Source organism: Poecile atricapillus, chromosome 8 (assembly GCF_030490865.1).
Source record: "Poecile atricapillus isolate bPoeAtr1 chromosome 8, bPoeAtr1.hap1, whole genome shotgun sequence".
Classification (NCBI taxonomy): Eukaryota; Metazoa; Chordata; class Aves; order Passeriformes; family Paridae; genus Poecile; species Poecile atricapillus.
Genome location: NC_081256.1, coordinates 13,098,284 through 13,121,671, shown reverse-complemented (window position 1 = coordinate 13,121,671; position 23,388 = coordinate 13,098,284). Strand labels below are relative to the sequence as shown.

At 41.1% G+C, this 23,388-nt stretch overlaps 1 protein-coding gene across 1 annotated transcript; it reads right to left on the bottom strand.

The window, feature by feature from the left end:
* Nucleotides 1-4,839: 4,839 nt before the first annotated feature.
* Nucleotides 4,840-21,678, bottom strand: DIPK2A (divergent protein kinase domain 2A). Its single transcript, XM_058844082.1, has 3 exons — nt 20,911-21,678; nt 8,896-9,199; nt 4,840-6,449 (listed from the first exon to the last, which is right to left on the bottom strand). Exons 1-3 carry the CDS (start codon nt 21,562-21,564, stop codon nt 6,118-6,120), a joined length of 1,290 nt encoding a protein of 429 aa, XP_058700065.1. The 5' UTR covers nt 21,565-21,678; the 3' UTR covers nt 4,840-6,117.
* Nucleotides 21,679-23,388: the final 1,710 nt, after the last annotated feature.

Below are 23,388 nucleotides of genomic sequence, written 5' to 3'. Positions count from 1 at the left end.
CTTTGTAACTACCAAAACAATCAGAAACCACAATTCTTTTTTAGTAAAGCATCAAAATATAAATACAACAGTGCCATATAAGCTCAGTTATCACATTGCAAATCAAAAATTTAAACTTGAAAATAACTTAAAATATGGAGAATATAGATCCAAGAAGACCCTTAGTTTGTTCCAAATAATACCTGGTTACAGATCAGTTTTTAGATCCTCGAGACATCAGATCTGATGAACAAAGTCATAAAGACAAGAACACAGGGAAATTGGGTCATCAGACTTTCCACAAGAGAAGCAATTGAGTAAACATCATTAATTGTGAGCCTGAAGTCCAATCTGAGTTCTGCAATAGCAGCTTATGCTAAATACATATATATGTGTACATTTTTATAGACATTTGTATATACAGATAAAATTTGAATATGACATTAGCAAAAACTAATAGATAAATAATATACAAACTAAACTCTAAGGAAGCTCAGTCAAAATGCAGGGTCCTCATTCTGCCTAGTGAAGAATACATTTAGCTCTGAGAGTCTGGGTTTACATTAACCACGTTCAGGAGGAGTAAAGCAGATTTGAAACTAATGTCTCAATCCCATCCCTGTTTCCCAGTGCTGGCTTGCTGCAGAGCAGTGTTGATGCACATGAACCAGGTTCCTTGCCACCAGCTCTTACCCATGTGCACACCCAGTGCCTTCCAAGCCCTAACAAATACAAATTGGAGCTGCTAATTGAGCATAAACACACTGCAGATGTCAGTGGAGGAGACAAGTCCCAGCTCAGGTGGAGCAGGTCTCAGGCATGCACACACTGAGGATGCAGAGGCTTTTGCTGCAGCCTGCTGAGCCCTGCACTGAAGGGATCCACAGGGCAACCACAACCCCCAAGGAGCAGAGGGCAGTGCCAGGGGAGAGGCCCTGGGCAGGACACAGAGACCTCCACAGCTTTTATCTCCTTCCCACTTGCTGGTCAAGCACCTGGATAATGCAGTCATGACATGACAAGCCTTTATAAATTCAGACAGCTGTGTCCACAAGCAAAGAATTTCTACAAAATTCTGAAAAGAACCGTTTCTGATAACATATGTGGCCCTGGGGCAGGCACACACCACAGCAAGCATGTGCCACATAACACTTCCACAGTGTTTCCACCTTTCAAAGAGTGAACACCACATTTCACCAGCCAGCTTCTCTTAACCCAAACCCCACCTTCCTGAAAGGAACAGGGAACAAGATGACCCCAATACTTCTACCTCAATTGCCAATTAACTATTTAGAAAAAAAGACAATGTTAGTAGAAAGCTAATCCGGTCTATTTATATAATAGTGCTAAATTATGCTGAAAATAAACAGGTTATATAAAGATCAAAGACAAACATAATTTAATTATATGTATACATAATTTTACTATTTGACACAGACAAAATACCATCTCTTCTAGGAAGATGTTAACAATAACCCCAATATAAAGTTTTGTACAATACCTTGGGGGAAAAAAGTAATTAGAAAAATAATTAGGAAAATATTATGATGGACTGCTGACAGTATCTACAAGAGACACTGGGGAGAACTGCAGAAGTATGTACAGCTGAGAAGGACAGGAAGGCAAACAGCTGAAGGGATAGCTATTAAACTGGTTTTAACTTCCCTGTCAAGTTCTCCTCCTTTGTAAACTAGGAAGTTTTTAAACAAAACATCACCAACAACAAAAATAAACACAACCAAGAACATCTAAGTCAAAGAATGTAAGAAGATGGTCTGAGAAAAGAATGTGTTTTCCTAACCTTTGTCAAGCCCCACCTTCCTCTAGAACAAAAATGAGAGCTGCCAGGTATTTACATATTTGGATTTTATAAAACAGTAAGTAAATTGAGACTTTTTTCCAAGAATATTGATTCATATTAGAACTGGATGAAAAGTAGGATGTGAATTCCAAGACTAAAACGCAGAGTGTGCTTTGCCATAATCCTGGAACTGTGTGAGCTCACTGTACAAACTCCACTCCTCATTATAAGTGTGCTGCCTGTCAATAAAGACAGCAATTCTTAAAAGTTGTTAAATCTGCTTTTTGCCAGAGCTCTAAATTTACCCTTAGGAAAACAAGCATGAGTGCGCTAAGCTAAACCATCTCCACATACATTTTCTCAAATTAGTGTAAATAAACAATTAGAACTGCTCCCGATATTCTGCAAGTGGAATAATTAGGCCCATTATTAGTATTCTAATTTTCTACTGTGAGACAATGAAGTCAGCAAGTTTCCCTTCATTCAATTCCCCAGCAATATTCCCCCAATTTTTTTTCCCTCAGAATTCTGGTCCTATTTTTCCATGCCGTCTCCTGATGGAGGTAAGTCCCTTCTTCTCACAGGGAAAAAGAAAATTAATTTGAAACAGTAAACAAAAATTTTGATATGCGAAACTACCAAAAAACCCCACAAAATAAGGAAAGTGTTAAGCTTTCTTGTAAGGAAAACACACCTGGGTCCAGGTGAAATAGCTGCACACTGACAACTGTGTACATTTTAGAAAAGAACAGGCATTCCTATTCCAGCTGAAAACCAAAGAAGTTCAGAAGTTTCAAGTCAAAATTGAACTGCATTGGTGATTAGCAGATATGAAATCAGCTGTTTAACGGTTTTGAGGAATTTCAGAACTACTTTTGGAGGAAAAATCCCCACAAAATAAAAATGCACTACATTTTGAAAATCCCATTCCTTTAAAAGTACTCAGGGTATCTATTTGGGAATGTATTGTTATACCAAGGGCGCATCAAATGCATGTGCCAAGCCTCCACTAATACCAGAAGATAGAATTTGTAGTAAAAGTCAAACTCATACGTAAGGATCATGTTCAGAATAGAAAGATGCATATTACATTGTTTGACTAACACTCCCCCCACCCAAAAAAGCTCTTCCTCTCTGAACAGAAGCTGTTTATTAAACAGCCTGTTTTGCTTTGAAGCACATTCTGCTTTCACAGGGCTGTTCTCAGAACACTGGAGTTAATTCACCAAATATAAAAAAATAGCCTCAGGTATTTTTCCTTTTAAAGTCAGAACTTTCCCACTCTGACCTGAATATGCAAGTCCCCATTCCCCACCACTGTCCATTACTAATGCTCCTAAAATTTGCCTTGATTTCCAGCCACACCAAACAGGTACTTTCTCTTACTTTCAGCAGGACAACCACACTCATCTGTCCCTCTGCAAAGACACCCCACAGCCCCAGGGCGCTCCTGCATCCAGCCAAGGCTCCTCAGGGCAGGGACGGAGCCCCAGGGGGGATGGTGAAACCCAGGGTCCTGACAGAGCACTCATACTTGGCTTCAAACTAGAAAGGAGGAGGGGAAAAAAGGTTCCTCTCTGTCACTTCTGCTGATGGTGCATTCTGGAACACTGCAAAAACTGGTTCTATGTATATTGTAATGCATCCTAGACTAAGACAATCTTAAGACTCAGTCAATCCTAAAAGACTTACTGATCTGAAAATTAATAGCTGAGATGAGGTTCTTAAAGTATTCTTTATTAATATCATTAGAAGTTGCAGAAACAACTTTCTTGTAATATAAAGGCACAGGGAGACAGTTTTGATAAAATATTCCAAACAAACAGTAACTTACAGTACAAAAGGACAATTTTAATGCACATACAAACCCCAAACATCTCATTCAAAAATATTTCACCATGTTCATCAATAATAATGGGCAATGACTAAAAATATAAATTGTTATTGTACAATAAATATCTGACAGGTGCAAATGGAACAAGATTTATTGCTCTCCACAATGTTTTCCCTGTAGTGTTTTTGTTGTAGTGGGGGTCTGGGGGGTTTATTTTCCTTTAACTTCCAAGCTCCTTTTACAAGTGGCTTTAGTAACTTGTTTCTGGAGGGACTAAACCCCAAACAAAATCTAAGAGAACATTCTGACAGTTACAGAACTGTCTCAAGTAGTAACCAAAACTGGCAGTGTTTGTTTCTTTCACAACTTTAACAATCATAGTCCACTCTCTCCTTGGGAAATGTGGTAGATGTTTAAAAATCAACTGTAGTGGTAAGTCAAGGCTTTTATGGTAGGGTGGTAGTACCTAGTCAGAGGGTTAGTCTATCTTCTTCAAATAGTGGATTTTATGAAGAACAGCAACATGAACGTTCTCCAACAGCTTATGCCAGAGCAAGCACATCAAACTGTTCAAATGAGGGGAGAAATTAAAATTAAAACTGCACTGGGAATTCTAACTTCAGAAAACAAGACAAGGGACTGGGAACAAATTAAGACGACAAAGGCAATGATGACATAAGAGTGAGAATTTCCAATTCTAAAATATCCTTAATCATAGAATCTTTAAAGTTGGAAAAGACCTTTAAGATCATCAAGTCAATCAGCAACCCAGCACCACCACCATGTTCACCATTAAAGTGTGCCCTCAAAATACAGTGACCTAGGAAATCAGAGCACTCTGCATCTCTGTATGACTCCACTCTGAGATTTGAGAAAGGAGGGCAAGTCAGTGAGTTTGCCATTTTCCTCACTGGCAGAACAACTTCCATCAGGCTTCGATGCAGTGCAGGAGGCAGAGCAGCTCTGCTCTCAGAAGCAGCACACTTTACCTTGCTCAGAATTGAGTTTAGCTTGTACAAAATAGTGTTTTATACACACACTTAAGAAGTATTAATCTCCTTCATTACTGTTACTAGAAGTAATATGCACACATTTCCTAAGAGTATCTTTGTATGAACAAGATTTCAGGAAAATGAAGCATAGTAGCTGTAATAAAAAAGCAAAACAAAAATCTGAGGAGCAAGCTTTCAAGTGAGTTCTTGTAGCAGTAACTGAGGCTTTTATAAAAACTGTGATTTATGAGAACAACTCCATATTTACACAAACCTCAACAAGTCAATTTCAACTGTACTGGGAATAGTCAAACAGCTCAAGAAAAGGTACCTAGAGTGAGTACAGCTTACTGGTAAACCAAAGGATGAATATTCAGAAAATTCCATTCAACACACTTGGGAAGGATGTAAAACAAACTGCTAACTTGCTTGACATTATTATTCAAATTAGGGTTTTCTCTCACATAAGTACACAGTTTCAGAAGTTCTTCAGAGAACCAAGGACCATCAAAATCTGAATTGTGAAAATTATTAGCTTCACTAAGTATAGCATTCTTTGTTTACTACATGTTCAAAAACTAATGAACAAAACCATTTTCTTTGGCTTATAGTTAAACTACACCAGACTAGTGATTTTTGATTTTTTAATCATTATTGTATCCCCAATTTAAATTAACACATATCTTTTTATTGTAGTGTCTTTCCAATTTTCAAATTATCTCTGTTAAAAATAAAGAGTTTGTTCATACCATGATTTCTTGTTAAAGAGCCATGTACATATACTGGCATGAAGGGTAAGTTTTGTACAACAGTTACATTAAGTGATATTTCCAATGGCAGAACCACAGAAGACATTAAATTAATGTTAGTTCAAGTGAGATTTGAGCTTATGATGATCTTAAAAAAAACAAACCACAATGTCTAAGCATAGTAAAATACAGTGTAAAACCCCCTAAATTCAGACAGTAACCTCTGGAATCCTGCACTTATGGTAGGAATGTTGTGCACTGCATTAACATGAAAGCCTGTTCAGTTTGAAACAATGCAGACAGCTAGATTTACCTGGATGTAAATGCCACTTCAAAGTGTTTAAACAAACACAAAAATGAGACAATGTCAGGAAAAAGGCCTTTAAAACAGGCCACCAGTTAACTTGACTTTCCAAGTAAGAACATCAGTTTCACAAAACTGTGACACTAATGCAGTTTTATGTAAAGTACCCTTTGACACACAAGCTGTCAATTAAGCTATCACAGTCTTTTGTGACCTACTCCCTTTTAAACAGTTAGGGAGGACAGTCCATAGTAGCTCAAGTTTTAATTCAGTAAGTACCTTGTTTGTTTGCAAAGGAACATTGTAACACCATAAAATTCTATTTTTACAGTATTTAGAAAACTGATAAACTAGGGTTTTTTATTCTGTCTTTTTAACACAGGAATCCCAAACTTCTGTTTTCTATGTGTCTTTGCAATAGTGTTTTAGCCAGTGTTGCAGAGGAGTTTCACTGTGGACTACCTCACGTTGTTACTGAGTTGTGCAAGGTACTCCCGGAGCTCCTTGGCGGCTTGGAATCGACCGTATCTCTTCTTTGGGTTGGCACACTCATCCAGCAGGGCCTCCAGGCGCCCATCTTTGGCAATCTCAGCTGGGGGGTCGTGCAGGAGCCCCCCCGAGGTGCCCCGCCACGTGGCGTGTCTGGACAAAAGGTTCTGACAAATGGCGTAATAGTTGTGGTCCACGGTGACACGAGCACAAAGAATCTCTTTAGAGAAGGACAGACAAGCTTCTTTATCACAGTCATCAAACTTGCTTTCGTACCACACGTCCCAGTTCTCAGGTTTATCTGTGAAATACAAGGAGACAGTAAAACAAGTGAGAGAGAGGAGGAAAGAGTGTATGTGTGTCTGAATACAATCAGAAGCTCAATACACAGCAAACTGGTCATATTTAAACTACAAACCAGTTTTGTTTAGATAAACTTGGAAATGTTCGAGCCTAAAACTGCATCTGACAGTCTGATACATCCTTCTGCTGAAATGGTCCTGGCAAAATGAAAAATAAGGGAAAGAAAGAAAGAAAGAAAGAGGGCAAAAGAGATAGCAAAGAGAGGGCAGGATAAAAAGCAGCGAAGTAAACACATGAAATCTACATTCACACATACCCAAAGGAAAAAATGTAGCATGAGCACGTACAAGAGAACAATCCAGAGCCAAAGCTGAGAGAAAAACAAACAAGCAACACAATTTGTTTTAGCAACACAGATTTGGGTTCTCCAGTTGCCCTGGAAACTAGTCATGGCAAGTGGTCTACCAAAGACTAAAACAGCATTGCAATGTAATTGTTATAAACTTCTGAAACTTTATCTTCTATCTTACTTTCGACATGGCAGTAACTAGAAAGTATATAAAAAACCAAATACATAACTTATAAGCTTTGAAAAAAGTAAAATTCAACAAGGCAAATGGCATTTATATACATGTACAAACCCTTCTCCTTGTCAGTTTTCTTTAACATAAAACCTGACGTACATAAAATACCTCATGCAGTAGTAACACTTGAAAGGTTACTAAGTGTGAGCTCTCCTGAGTTCTTACTGCATTTTGTTAGAAAACTTTCATCTTAAGTTTACAGCCTACTGCCAGCTTTGAGAAGAGGTCCTTATCATAGAGTCCCATAGCTTTGCAGATCTCTCTTAGCAGTGTGAGGTACAAGGGAAAATTAATCTGTACTTGGCTAGTCTCTGAGCTGACTATTGGTCCTCTCATTGACGGCACACTGAGAGTCAGTTTAGGAAAAAAAAGAGTACTGAAAGATGACAACCGAAACTATAAAAACAAGATATAAGATCTGTAGAATTAACTGCAAATTCAATGTGGAAAAAAAAAGCCAGCAAAGGAGAATGGGAAAAAAGGGCTTCAGCAAACTCAAATATGATATCCCACACAGAATACAATTAGGTATTACTGTACAGTGCATCTTGACAGAAGGTACATATTGAAATATCTACACAGGCATATAGGTCACTCTGGACAGAGATTGTCTAATTGAACTTTCCAAAAGATCCATGAAATCAGTATTAAATGTCAACTGCAACACAAGTTTATACAAAGACTAAGAATTTTCTCGTGTCCTCTTTTGTTTTCTGTGTTCTTGTTTGTTAAATCATAAATCACACCAAAAGCGTTGCTGGGACAAGAGATGTGACACTTGCAGCATTCACGTCCTGCAAGGAGCTACTCGCTCCTATTCCACGTTTGTATAAACATTTTCAGAGCTCATCTGGACATCTTTCTGCCTGACCAATTCAGACATGCTCCAAAAATGACACCCTTCAGTAATATTATTTTAAGAGGGAGGTAAAGGAATGGAAAAGAAAGGAATGGAAAGGAAAGGGTTCTACAGTAAATTTACTGGATATTCAACATACTAAAATGTTCCCGTAGTAGACTCATAGTTTTAATCTAAGCTGCTTCAGAACATATAATAAATCTAATAAAAAAACCAAACTAAACAACCCCAAAACACACTTCCTTACAGAAAAGAGTGTGCATAGAAAAACACAGTCTAAAAAAGTTAATTCTGCAGCACAATATACAAAGCCTATTTGCAAAACTTAAAAAAATCCATTCACCCAAAGCAAACTGTAATCACTTGGCCGTGCTAAGTGCCATGAACTTCTGCAGAATCCAGAGTTTCATGTTCTACGTCTCCAGCCCTTAGATTTCCTTATAAGCTCAAAAAGAATATAAACCTATGTGATGCCACTGCTTTGACCTTTTACAGCTGACAGAAAGAAAATTGATTTGGAAACAGCACTAGAATTACCCATTCCTTTGGTTCCATTATTACAGGGAACCAACAGGAAGCAAAGTCAGGCTATGTGACCAAGGCAAAGCAGGCACTGTTTGTTATTCACAGAAAGCAGAATTCCAGGACTTCCATTGTTAGATAGGTGCCTGGAAAACACAAAGAAAACCCTCTCTCTCTTAGCTAAGGTGGAAAAGACAGCCAGGCTCCTTATCTATCTGTCCATCCACCTGTTCAAATACACCCAGTGCCAACACCCTCTCTTCCAGTAATTAACAGCGTCCAGGTATGCTCAACAGCTCATGAAACCGACAAATTGGTCAAGCTAATTAGTAGTCTAATTGCAGAAGCCAATTTGTTTGTTAATTAGTGGTCTAGTTGTAAAGCAAACGAAATATGTATTTAGCAACCACACATACTTTAAACATTGCAGAGAATGAAGTGAGACACACCGGGTGAAGGGAGTGAAAGAAAACACTTACTTTGTCTGATCAACCTTTTGTCTGCTACCAGAACGTTTTCTGCATCTACAATGATAACTTTCCCATCTCTTGGTCCCACTGCAAAGTTGTCGAAGCTGACATCAAGGAGGTAGAGTGCAAATTCAAAGTCATTATTTGTCAGCTGCTCAGCTATTTCCATTAATTGCCAGGCCAGATCCACTCGTTTCTCCCATGGTGCATTGAAGTAACTCCACAGCTCTTCTCCCACGTAGTTGACAGCCACCATTCTTCCACATGCTCCCAAGTACTTTGCAAATGGCCAGCCCTCATCAGATGGAAAACTCTGTATATAAAAAAAATCAAAAATTTTAATTAATACAAAACAGCTTAGATTTTAAAAGACTTTTCAATAAAACTTAGAAGAGAAAGCTGCAAATATCCATCAACACAATAATTCACATATTTCTAAGTTTTGAAAGGAAAGGAAAAACAATACAGAATGTATTTATGCAATCAAGAGGCCTTGCTGGACTAACGCAGGGAAAAAGTTGGATGACCTGAAACAATACACAGCCCATATCCACCTTTCCATCCATACACACACACACACACATACACACTCACATATATTTACATATACAATTTCACCAACCATTTTTTCTCTTGGTGTTTTATTACACGTCTGTTGTAGTAATGCAAGTATATTTTTCATCAAAAGATTTTTGTATTTGATCTTTTAATTAAAACCGGTTCTTTTAATAATCTGAAAAAAACCCAAAACTCTACTAAGTGGCATCTCCTTCTCTCTACCACCACTCCTTCCATTTTCCCAGTTAATGGGATGCCTTTGAGGTTTCTTAATTTTCTAGTATACCCAAACAGTCTATTTCTTGATCAATTGCTACATAGATACTTTGTGTTTATTACACACAGCCATATAACGTTTTTATCAACAGTAAAATCTGTCTTCAACAGTACTTTTTTTTTGGAAGTTAACGTAAGAGAATGAACAGAAATGACACACTACAAGCAATTACAAAACAAGCCACAACACACCAGCATGGTTTTCCTAATTCAGTTGTGCTGAATGTGCCCTAGGACTTCAATACGAACAGACACACACTTACAAAAAATGTACCCTCCAAACTACAGAGGGATGCTGAATAGGAACACAACAGGAAGAAACTAAAATGTACCAATTTAAGAGACCCCAAATGTATAGAAGTTAGCACTCTAAGAATATGATATACACCAATTTTCACTCTTAGGAGATCCCACCACGTGCCCATGCTCCTTCCTCCTGCTGTTCTGCTTTACTATGGTGTCACCAGACACCACTCACGATCAATTCTGCAGCAATGATGTAGCAAAGGTTTTACATGAGCATGGAGGGTTTGATGAATGAAAGCTTTATACCTTCTGGAATCCACGATGGCAGGAAACATTTACTGTCAACTGGGGAAAGAGACTGAAAGGAAACACACCATGTAGAAGAGATCTGAACTACAAGACCATGCAGGGAAGAGGTGCCTAACATAACCAACCTTGTCTATATAGTACACCTGAAGAAACCAAAATCATAATTAATATACGTAATTGATAATGTTTGCCATTTTTATGGCAAAAGCCATGAAGCTGCTCTCTAAGGTGGCAAACTTTAGAAGACAAATTCTGGGTAAGTAACCATGTTTATCAGTCATTACAAGGAACCACCTTTCTTGGCTGGGTAAAAGGACATCAGAGGCATGTTAACAACAGAATAGGTTCGAAGTTTTTTGACATGTCTCCATGTCTGAACTTTATTTTTATCACATAAGCAAAACAGGTTGTGATAAACCCTGAGGATAATACGAACTAATTTGACAAGTTTGAGAGCACTATGGTATTTGCAAGCTGTGATACACATAACTCAGCAGAACTAAAACTCTCTCAGTAACTAAATCTACCATGCAATAGGGAAGACCTTATCCAGCCTTCAGGCTTATTTACCTGCATGACTAAGGGCAATTAATGAAGGCACAAGTACAGCCAAATAGCCACCAGTTAGGGTCAAGTCAAGTGTCACATTCCACAGTTAAGAGGGTTTTGGGGTTTTTTTTCCACTTGTTCTGTGGTTAACAAAATACCCTTCCAACAGCTAAGTATGTGCTAATTCATTGTTCCTTGCTCATTCTGATCATACTATACAACAAAACATGGCTGTGGCATCAAAAAATATCACCAAAGAGCTATTTCATGTGCATTTATTGTGACTGCATTCAGTCCTGGACCAAAACAAAACAAGAAGCAAATAGCTGTTGTCCATCAAATGAAATTACTTGTTTTACCTGCATCATATGAACTTCTCTTTAAACTGGAGAAGTCACCTGATTACATTTCCTGATACACACACAATTAATTTCACCAACCGTGCATGATATTTTCATATTGCTGCATTTTATCAGCACCCAATTCAATTGTGCTTAAATATTTCTATTTATATATTACTTTGGACCACCCCACTCCTTTTATTTTCCACAGTTCTCCTTCTCTATATTCCAACCCTGCCCTGCTTATGACTTTGCCTTCCTTTTCAAACACAAATTCAACCACGAACAGTTGAACTGGCAAAAGATGTGCTACCATTGGAAGCAAAGGGGTCCCTCCCTCACAACCCTATAAGCACACTCATTTCAATCCCCTGCACATCATTAGGAAAGCAAGGCTGGTACCTGCCAGGCTGGTGCTCGCTTGGATCAGATCCTGATCCATATCACATCACCACCTCAAGCTAGGATGAACTGCTGAGAGGAAAAGAGAAGGCCTCAACAGCTGGGTGCAGAAGAGGGAAGGAGCTAAGAGGACTTTTCCTTTCCAGCAACAGCAGGGATTTATGTGAAGGATTAAACTGATTTTCAAAGTACAGCCTTAGACACTGATCTTCCAAACACATCTATTATGCTTCCTGCACTGCGTACACTGAATTTCATTCCGGAAAATAAATTCTAGGAGCAGTTTGTTTTATTCAGAAGTGCACACCTTCATGTTACCAGCAGAATATCTGCATGCCATGCTGTAACAGATATATTTATAACACCGTGGCAATAAAAACATCTTTTGACAACAGGAGTGCAGGGAATCCTGCCAACATCTGCACATGTACAAACAACAGCTCTGCTTTGGCTCCCTTCCAACTGGCATGTAACAGCCATATCTACACTTCATTACCCAAGTCAGTAGCAGAAGAAGGGGATAAAAATATGTACAAGTGCCTCATTCAGTAGTTTTTATATTCACTTGGTGAATTTGACAAGAATATTAATTGAAGTGCAGATCTCTTGTCTTTGCAAGCAGCGATTTGTAACTTTTTGTACTATTCTATTTTGAAAGCTGTTTTCTAAGAGGAAACTGCAGCTAACTTGACAAGGATTTTTTTGGTTCATGTATCAAAATTTTGAAAGCCAGTAAGAAATGAAAACAAATTTATATAATTAATAAATACATTTTCCATGAACGAGTGCATTTCGAAACAAAAAGCTTCTTAAATCGCTGTTAAGAATCTGATTTTTGGGGAATAAATCTAAACTTTATTTTAGGTTTTATCTGAGTAGTCTGCATGTTTAATTAGATAATTTGGTATTTGAATATGCTATTTACAGACTTAAAAACCTACATCTGACAACCAAGGTAAAAACTAAGCTCTTGTTCAAAACCAGAAACAGCTGTTTGACAAAATAATCTGATTCTGATGCACCCACTTACACTTTATCTGTGAACATACACACAAATGCCATGGAAACCATAGACAAACTTTTTTAAGTGTTTTAAAATGAAGTAATGCATATGGAAATCTAAAAACAGGTATCTTAGAAAGCCTCCCCTCAGTAACATTATCTTTCTGTATTCTGTATGTATAATCTTCTGAAAGATGGAAAACAGTAAAGACGCCAAAAACTTCTGCTACCTCCATTCCCAGTGATACATCCCCAAAACATATTTTCCTTGCTCTAATTAGTGTAGATCCAAGTTACCTAAGCAAGACTTAAAAACCTAAACAAACCCTGTCAAAGAGACAGTGTACATGCAGTTCCTGAAAGAATAACACTGCATTTATGCCTTTGAAAAATATACTGTAGTCTCAGAATAAATATTAAGAATTCACATAGCAAATTTATCACTTCACTGAAGCACAAAACACTATCGGTGCATTTGTCTTCCTCACTTCCATCTGTCTATACCTGAGAAAATACACAAATGTGCCACTGCTTTTTGTTCAGAGCTGTGAATTAGATCAGGCAGTGAAGACCCACCAGCTTGAAGCTGATAAGGCCTATTGTATTCTGCAGTAACACAAATCCCCTTTCAGTTAAACACTTAAAAGAATATTAGTTTATCATAATAAAGCATATAATTCATCCTCATAATCAACACCAAAAAGCCAAGCCAGTTTAAGTAATAACTGACATTTTTGTTCTACTGTAAAAAAACCATGCTTTTCATTTTCAAAACTATCCCAGAAGATGCTGTATTTGTCACCTCCAATGTTTGCATAAAGTGAGTTCCAGCTCAGAAAAAACACCCCAGGCTGAATCTGCCCAAACAAAGAGCTAAATTGTCTATGTGATGACATTTTAAAAAACACACACAAGCAGAACGGGGACTTGTCTCTGTAGGACCCTGAGGAACTTCATGGCAAAATGACCCTCTCCCTGCCACCTTCACTAAATCATCCTGCTGAACTGCATCTGCCCAGGCACAAAGGGGGCAGGGCAAGGGGAATTCAAATAACATGCTTTTCCTGCTTTTCCTCAGAAGGAAAGTTAGTTCTTTCCCAGAGTACTGCTGATTCTGCAGTGTAAACAAAAGTAGCACTTGTATTAGTCACCAAGGCAAATAAGCAAAGCTCTGGAACCATGAAGAGCTGGAGAGCAGATTTTACAATGATGTTTCCCGGATCAAAGGAGTTACAAAGCACAGTCTAAACACAGATGCCTCCTTTTGTCAGGAACTGATCTGCATTCTGGAAGACACGTGTTCAAATGTTTTTTTGAATGCTAGTGAGTACAATGAAAACCATGTAATTCTCAACTACATGCCACACCATTTGACATTTACCTAGAACTCCCACAGAAGTTATACACATATAGCCTACGCACACGGCGTGAACAGCGGATTTCATTGAGTACTCCAGATATTGGTGTTCCCATTCAAACCATGTTTTTTTAATTCATCTGACTTTTGTTCGACTACATTTCAACCAGTTACTATATACAATTCGCGCCAACAAGAGGCTCACAACAGGGTTAACTGACACACTACAGAACAAAAATACACAAAACTCTAAATACTCAGTTGTTAAGATAAACACTTCAGCTGTAGAACTTGTATTTCAGAATGTCAGCAGAGATATGCCTCTTTTCTGAATAAATTAATGAACAATGATTAAACTCGAGAGGCATAGTAATGCAAATTTAATGTCATTATTGGCTGTCACCTGTTCAAATTGGTTTGCAGTTCATAAAAGTTTTTTTCAGATTAAATTTTCAACAGATGGAAATATTCACTGTGTATTTATTGCTCATCAGCAATAAGCCTGGAATATATCACTTTAAAGGAGTCCTAGCAGAGATGGCCTTATTTTTAAAATTACTTTGCAAAACTGGAGTCTAAAACAAAGCCTCAATTACTTAATTCAGGGAAGTAAACCACAACTCCCCCTACACATCTGACATACCAGAATATTGGTATTGCAAGGTTCCAGTGTAAGATAACAAACTTGTTTCTGCCACTAAAAACTGCAAGAGTGAGAATTTCTCAAGAGAATGTCTGTTTAAGTCTGTATAGTGACTTCCCAACAGCCTTTAAATCCAGACAGCCATTCATCATAATATACAGCCCACAATAACTTCAAGAATTTCTAGACTATTTTAAAATATCCCTTATAATTCACCCTACATGTTTTCACTCTAGGGAACCTTCACTACAAAAGAAGGATGAAAACAGTTTTGATAACTCAAGGAACATAATTAAATATGACAGTTAACATGACAAGTACAAGCCAGTTCTGGTTTAGTATGTACAGTCATATGTCACTGCAAAAAAATTATTCTTCAGTTTTCAATAAAACCACATCAGTGAAACATTCTTGTAACATGAGGCCACTCAATTTTAATTCAACAAAGAACAGTTTTTCATTCCTTTTAAAAAGTTCACAGTGGAAATTCAGTCTATTAGAATCCTAGTATCTGTACGAGCCAGGACTTAAATAACTCTAGTCCACCCAGGGACATGTCAGGTACTGCAGATAACCACCTTAAATCTGCTACTTGGCTTATGGCATAAAGAATTATGGAAAAGAAACACCAAATTCAGTAATGAAGAAGGTTTAAAGGGTACCAAGTATTAAAACTGACTTGCCATTCTAAAAATGTATTTAGAACAGAACTACAGAAAATAGCTTATGATTAGAAGAGTGTGTACAAAAAACAGAAAAGAAGAAGTTGCCCATTTACTTCTTATGTATGGATCAGCAAAAAGATTCTGTGGAACATTTGGCCAAATTGCTACTTCAAGGGAATTCTGTGCAAGAAATTGTTTCAAATTGATCAGTTAAAGTTTTAATATATGTTTACCAGATGTCAACTACTGCTCTTCCCGTAACAAAACCAAACAGAAAACACAAGGATTACATGTAGAGAAACCAGAAGAATTTCAGGTTATGTGGCCACAGACTGTTCATGCAGAGTAATTATACTAGGAATAGCGATACAGCTGTTTGGTTTGTTTTGTTTTTTCCCCACAAGGAATAAGAATCATCAGAAGTTGTAAGAAAATCTCATTAAGCTTAAGCATTTAGAAAGCTAAAACCACATCTGAGGGAGGGGCAATGATTTACACAGTCTATTAAAAATGCAGAAATACTGCTATTTGGCACATAGAGACTGGCATTTCTTTAGAGTCAGAGAAATAAAAGTCCTTGAATCTTGCAATTTACATACAAGACACAAATGTTCACCATCATTCTTTGAAGAATGTTCATTTAAACAGGCTGTTAAAAGCTACAGCTTGAGACAAAGTTGCATTAATGCACTCTGGATTTAATTGACAGATACCTTCTATAGCTTGAAAAATATTCATTACACACAAGCATTTTATTTTAATTGCAAAGTATGTGTGCAAATTTCAAGTTTGCTTTGTGTGCTGGTCTAATTTTTTCCGTAGTAGCTGGTATGGGTCTGTGTTTTGGATTTGTGTGGAAATGGCATTGGTAGTTCAGGCATGTTTTGATCATTGCCGAGCAATGGTCCCACAGAGCCAAGGCCTTTTCTGCTCCACACCCCACCAGCCAGGGAATGGGGTGCACAAAAAGCTGGGAAGGGACACGGCCAGGACAGCTGACCCCAGCTGATCCAAGGGATATTCTATTCCATATGGCATCATGATCAGCATGTGAAGCTGGGGGAAGGAGAAGAAAGGAGGGGGAAACACATCCAGAGTGAGAGCATTTGTCTTCCCAAGTCACCATTCCATGTGATTGAGCCCTGCTGTCCCAGCAATGACTGAGTACCTGCCTGCCCATAGGAATTGCTGAATTAATCCCTTGTTTGGCTTTGTTTTCCTTACTAAACTGTCTTGGTCTCAACCCACAAATTTTCTCACTTCTACTCTCCCAATTCTCCCCCCCATCCCAGTGCGTGGGGCTGAGTTCCCAGCTGGGGTTAAACCACAACACTCTGAAAACAAGGCAAACTCAACTGACATTTTCATATGGCACCTGGCAATAGTGTGAAGCAACACCACAGCAAGACTGAGGGTAACAAGACCAGCTCTAGACATACTTCTGCCAGAACAATTTATAAATCCTGTATTTCAGTTTTGCCAGTACATATGTAAACTGTCTTTTCAGGGAAACATAAGATCTTTGGAGAAATACAACCACCTTACTGAAAAAGTTTTCTTATCTAGAAACAATTTCTTATTTCAGCAGTCTTGAGTCACATTGCACTTTCCCTAATTCTGAGAATAAGAATTTGGGGCATTGCTGTTTTTTTGTGTTTAAGTACAAAACTTTAAACTTTGCCACTGGCAAAATGTGCCAGACAATGTGTGGTTGCACACCATGGCTCACAGCAAGGCAGAGACAGTGGCACAACAGCAGCAGCTCAGGAACTGTTACCCAAAACTGTCAGGAGACTGCCACAGCGCCTCCAAAGAGGAAATCTGGAGGCTGACAGGGATCAGTGCAGGAGCTCTATGAAAAATGAGGTATCACACATTTCAGTTCCATTGAGTTTATGTTCCAACTTGCAAGTGAAGATAAAAATTAACCAAGTTACTTGATAAAGTTGAATAATCTCCACTATTTAAGTAGATATCACCACTGAAAATACTGCAGAAACTTTCTCCACTCTATGTATTTTACAAGACAAACTAGAAGCTGGGTGGTTTATAGAAAGTCACAGGACAAGGATAAATCAGCATGCTCACATCCAGAATGGTTCTATGAATTCTACAGAGTGAACAGTCGAACTGCGCTCAGTCTCTAATCCAAGTTATTTTTTCAATTTTTCTGTTGCTTCCTAGGGCAACTTCAGCCAGCCTATCTTTGCAAGTGTTTGTTGCACAGCATCATCATATTAAGTTAGAAATAGGATGCCATGCATAGATCCTATCCTCCAGGTGATCCCCACTTGAAATACTCTGTTAATCAATGCATGAGTTGAAACAGCAGCAAGTTTTGTCATTGCTTTTGTCCAAATAAACTGTTCAAACCTATATGAAATACTGGTTTTGATGTAGCATTTTGATCACAAATGTGACCTTATTTTACTGAAAAGTATTCGTCTTTATTGCAGGAAGCAACTATTGGGAGGGGAGATGAAAAAAACCCAAACCTATGAGAAGTTAAATCTTTAGCATGTAAGTTCTTTGGTTAAAATGGGAATTCAGATGAAAATTGTGAGAGAATTAAATTAGTCAGCAGTTAAGGAAGATTCGACAGAAGAAAAATTAGTATTTTATTATCCCCAAAAATATGTAAATTGTACTTGGAACAATACTGCAGTTGTCATTCCATTTGCTTAACAAAGTAAAACGGCAAAAGGGGCTGAGGTCACCCCCAAGTACACCTCCACAATAAATAAGTGCAAACAAAGAAGGTTAACAAGAAAGTTATAAAAAATACAAACAGTGAGTTAGGATTACAGTATGTAATCTACACTAAACTGTGCAATATTATACTTTTGATACAAATCCCTGAACAGTAATATGGTGCCATGGGTTAAAGCCCCGCCTGAAATATTCTCACAGCAGAAGCTGTAAATCACTCGTGCTGATGCAGTTCACAAGCAACACCACTTCAGGAATAATCCACACTCCACACAGGCTTCGAGCTAAAATCCCAGTCTCTGATGAAAAGCCTCATAATCTACAAATTGCTGGCTCTTGTAGAAGACTACAGTGAATTTTCTATTATAAATGAAAGACCAAGATTTGAATTCCTTCTAAATTCCCTATTTACATTTGTCTATAACACAATTAAGCAACACAAAACTTGCATGCTCTGTACACCAAGAGTTAAGACATTATCGCCACTTCTAAACCATAACTGTTATGAATAACAGTGCTCACTCACTGTAGTATTCCATGAAAGCCTTGAGGCAAAAACAGGCAATATTTTTCCTTGTGCCCTCTGGTGACAGACAGCATGAGTTAAATGCATCAATTTATTGATTGCTTTATTTTAAATTAAAATCTGATTCTTCGTAAAACGTCATGCAGGTCTCTTTTCTTGGAAGCTGATTTTTAAAAGCAAGCTGACAAGTTTCATCCCCATAGCAGCACCTGCTTTCATCAATACTGCAGACACTACACCATAAAATGTTTTACAAATGTTATGTACAAATACAAACAACATTCTCAGTAGTCAGTTATCAATTCTATAAAGTAGCCACCTCTCAGAGTGTCTGGCTGTTGCAGTTGCAAGAGCTGCAGAACACAGAATTACCCGTTCCTTACATGTTTCTCAGATGGAGTCTAAACCTGGAGTAGTGTGGAATGGGAAGAGTTCATACAGATTCATGTATTTTACACATTTCATTCCTAACTGAGGAAAAGTCTTCAAACTTCAAGTACCTAATACCAAAGTTAATTAACACTCTTCCGGAGAAACCAGTAGGAATGATTAAGCACACAAAGCTGGCCTGAACCTCCCCTAAAAATATTGTCCAAGATATGCCTGAACATCAACATTTACAAGACTCCATGAAACACTTTTGATGTATTGAAAGGTGACGGACTTGCTTTACCTTGCTCTGAACTGCTGAAGGCTGCCTCACTTCTCATGAATTTGACCTGCTCTGCTCTCAGCTGTACCCTGAAGATAAATGTACAGCAGAGTGCTCAAGTCCACCCAAGATTTTCTTCTCTTCAGTAGATTTGCTTGACAATCTCAGGACTCATTTACAGCTTACCAAGAAGTTGAGAGGAACCAAGGCTCCTAATCAACCCACTGCCCACCATTTATGATCCAGCCTACTACAGTAAATGCCAGGAGAGTGCCATACCCTTTGTCTGTAACGAATTATGAAGAAATACAGTTCTCTGGCCATCGAGGTCTACACTCAGTATGTTGGAACCACTGCTCAAAACCTAAAAAGTAAGTTGCATGAAACACAGCCAAAACAAATCACTTCTCAAGAATTTCCGAATATACTCAGCAGAGCAAAGCAGTTTTGATTTTATTTCTTAAGTGGAGTTTCCTTTCTCACTGTGCTCAGAAGCAACTTCACAGCAGAATGGGAGAGTTACTGTACCCTCAAGTCTGCTGAGACGCAGACTGGAAATGCACTTCAAAAACAAACATGGAGAGACTGAAGGCATACTACCGAATAACACATTTGTAATTAAGTTCTTTTTTTTTTTTTTTTCCTATAAATTAGTCAGTAGGTGAACTTTCTGGAGGGTAAAGCCTGCAGCACTGCTTTTTGAGCATTTCTTGGCCTCTCACTAGAGAAACAGCAGATGTTAATAGAAATCATGAGGTAATGTTTTCAAAGCATATTTGCAAATATTATTTTAATCATACACTGGATAAAGGCAACGACAGTTCAGTAGTTAGACAAAACAGTTTTGATTCCAAATCTACATGCTAAAGGCACACTTGGGAGTTCCCTTGATAATGTTAAAAACCAAAATACAAAGCTCCCCATCTAAATAGATATGGTGCCACAGAAGTTTCCTAGCCGTTTTTTACCTAAAAATTTACATAACATATTAAAGCACGAATGTCAGGTGTGTGCACATAACTAGAATCCCTAATTAAAGACTACAGAACATGTAATCGCTGTAAAGAGAACACTGTTCATTTATTTGCCGGTCTGTTTTCTACAAATAGGCTACAAATACCTATCTCTAATTTTCACCAGCACTAACTATATTTAGTTCACATTAAGAACATGACATAGCACATGAGTCAGTTTCTGACAAGGAAAGCACAGCATCATCGCAGCATAGTCTCTACGCACTCCCTCTTAAACTTGAGACCCTAAGGAACGAATCACGGGCACCCACAGCTGTCTGGGAATATGTGAATCGTGGAACAGGCTGACACCGAACTGTGCCAAAGGCACAAGTGAGCAGAGAGCATCAGCCTCCAGCACTGACCCGCACTCTCCTGCGGGACCGCGGCTGCCGCTCGGTACCCCACGGCACAGTGGGATGGGATTGGAATTAAAACCCTGACGAGGACGGCAAATCGGGAAAACACACGCAGTCTTTGATGGAGGAAGGAAGGAAGGAGGAGAGCTGATCAGTCTGAGTGAGCTATAGAAACGCCTCCTGCCCGGAGACAGGGACTGGGGACCCTCTGCTCAGCCCGCCCTGCCGGCATCTCTGCAGGAGAGTCAGTCCGGGCACAGAGCCAGCGGCGGCCCCCGCGATCCGGCGGGGTTTGGGGCCAGCAGTCCGGGAGCCCGCAGACACGGCGAGGGTCAGGAAGGGCCATTCCGGCGAGGGTCCCGCCGGGACGGGCAGCGCCGGGAGCGCGCCCACCCGGGCACCGCCGGCCGCGCTTACCTGCAGCACCAGCGGCTCGGGGTTGAAGGCGAGGGTGATGAGGAGCTGCATGCGCTCCGAGTCTTTCAGGTTGCGCAGCAGGAAGCTGCCCGAGTCCTTGGTCTCGGCGTAGCGGCGCACCAGGCGGTCGAGCAGGCGCTGCGAGGGGCAGTGCACCAGGTCGGACCAGCCCTCCACGGCGCCGGGGGTGAGCAGCCGCACGTCGCCGTTCAGGCTGGCGAACTCGGTGGCGGGCAGCGCCTGCAGCAGGTCGCAGCGGCCCCTGCCGGTGGCGCGGCGGCAGATCTTGGTGTCGATGTCGGCGAGCTCCTGCGCCGAGCCCAGGCGCTTGAGCACGACGCGGCGGGAGCCCTCGCGGGGCTCCCCGTACCGCGCGAAGTACACGTTCTTCACGTTGAAGAAGTCCAGCAGGCGCAGGCGGCCCCAGCTCTCCAGCCGCAGCTGCCCGTTGAGGAACTTGCGGCACCAGCTGGTGCCCCAGCAGGCCGGGCACTTATTGAGCTGCAGGAAGCGCCGCTCCGACAGCTCGTTGCGCTGCAGCGAGGCCAGCAGCGAGTGCGTGTTCAGCACCAGCGCCGCCGCCAGGCTGCCCAGCACCGCCAGCTTCACGTAGCGGTACAGCCGCCCCAACTTCAGCGACACCAGCCGCAGCATCGTCCCGGGCCGCGCCGGGCCCCCCGCCCTCCGCCGAGCTCGCTGCCCACCCCGGCAGCACCGCGGCTCCGGCTCCAATAAACTCCCCGCCTCGCCGCCCGCCCGATAAAAGGCGGCCAAGTTACTGAGGGGCCGGCGGGGAGGGGGAGGGCAGGGGAGGGGGGGCGGCGCCTGCAGCGCGCGGGCCCGGGCGGACCCGCCCCCGGGGAGGGGCTCGGGCTCCGCCGCCGCCGCCGCTCCCGCCGCCGCCGAGCCCCCCCCCCCGCCCCGGGGGGCTCCTCCCCCGCCCGCCACTGGACACGCCCCGGGGGCGGGGCCCAGCGCGAGCGCCGCCGGCAGCCAGCGGTTGGCTGCGTGTGATGCGGGCCGGTCGCGTGAGGCCTCGCCCCCTTCCCGCCCCATCCCAGGGCCGGGGGCGGGGCCGCCACGCGCGCGGGGGGCGGGGCGCCCTTCCCGCCCCTTCAGCCCCCGGCCCTGCCGGGCTCTCGAGCCGCCGTGGGAGGGGGCGCGGGACTGGCGCTGGCTGCCGCCATGTTGCGTACGGCCGTGTTTGTGTGTGACCGTGTCTGTCCGCCGTGTCCGCTCCCGCCCCGCCCGGGACAGCAGCGCTCGCCCGGTGCCCGCGGAAACCACCCTGCCCGAGGCCGGCGCGGGACGCCCGTGTTGCCCCGGCAGTGTCCGCCACCCCCCGTGTCCCTGCCCGTCCCTCGCTCCCGCCGCAGCCTCACAGCGCAGCGGGCGCGCGCCGCCCGCCCTCACGGGTCCCGCCGTGTCCCGGCTTGGTTTGCTGGTGCCGCGGGACCGGTTCTCTTTCCCGGTGATGGCAGCGGCCGGTTCGCGCGTCTCGTTTTATCGTCCGAACAACTACACCTGATCCTCAGAAATGCACTCACCCAGTCCCCAGTGCGGTGGGAAGAACCGTCCAGTCACCGTGCTGAGGAACGTACCGTGCTGTGAGGCTGCCTCCACAGCGTCCCTGTGAGCGGTGTCACCGGCACTGCCTCAGGCTAAGAACCATTCTATAAAACTTACACACACAGCAGAGTAATAGAGATTAAGAAAAAAGGGTGAAAGTCTTAATCCAGTCTGACACTGTGCTCTCACAAGTTAAAGACAAACCTTCATTTCGTGAGAAGTAACTCACTTTATTACCTGTTCAGTCCCAGAAATGCAGTAGGGATATGGTCGTTGGGAAAGAATTATAGGAGACTGCATAATTTCCAGTTATTTTATATGCACTATACAAAAAATTAGGTGCTTATTATCTAGAATACTGGACATAAGTTTGCCTTCTTTGTATTGGCATGTACTGGTATCCCTATGTACTGTGTTTTGACGTTTCTGTGTCTATTCTAAAATATTTCTCATACTGACGTTTTATCACTGACCGTATCTGTCTCAATATGCCTCGTTAAATGCTGTTGGTAGGGTCTAAACATTGCATCTTCAAATTCTGGTCTACAAACCCATGGGTTTATTACAAAATAAGTATATACGTAAATATATATAATCTCCCTTAATTCAAGTCTTCATTAAGGAATGCAGTGCTTGATGCCATATTTCAAATGATTATAATTGATTCTAAAAGATGAACTGACTTTTTTTTCTGCATGCAAACTCCAAACTCACTAGCTAAACATGGTCTTTACATGTTGGTAGTGGGTCTTTTCATCTAACAATATCTAGTCTGTATGTTATTAAATCACTAACAAATCCAAATATAAACAAATACTGAATTAATGTTTATTTTCTGCATTGCTTATGTCTCAAGCTTTCTCATTTGCTCATTTATACAGAAACAGCTTGATCCTTGTGAACGGGAAC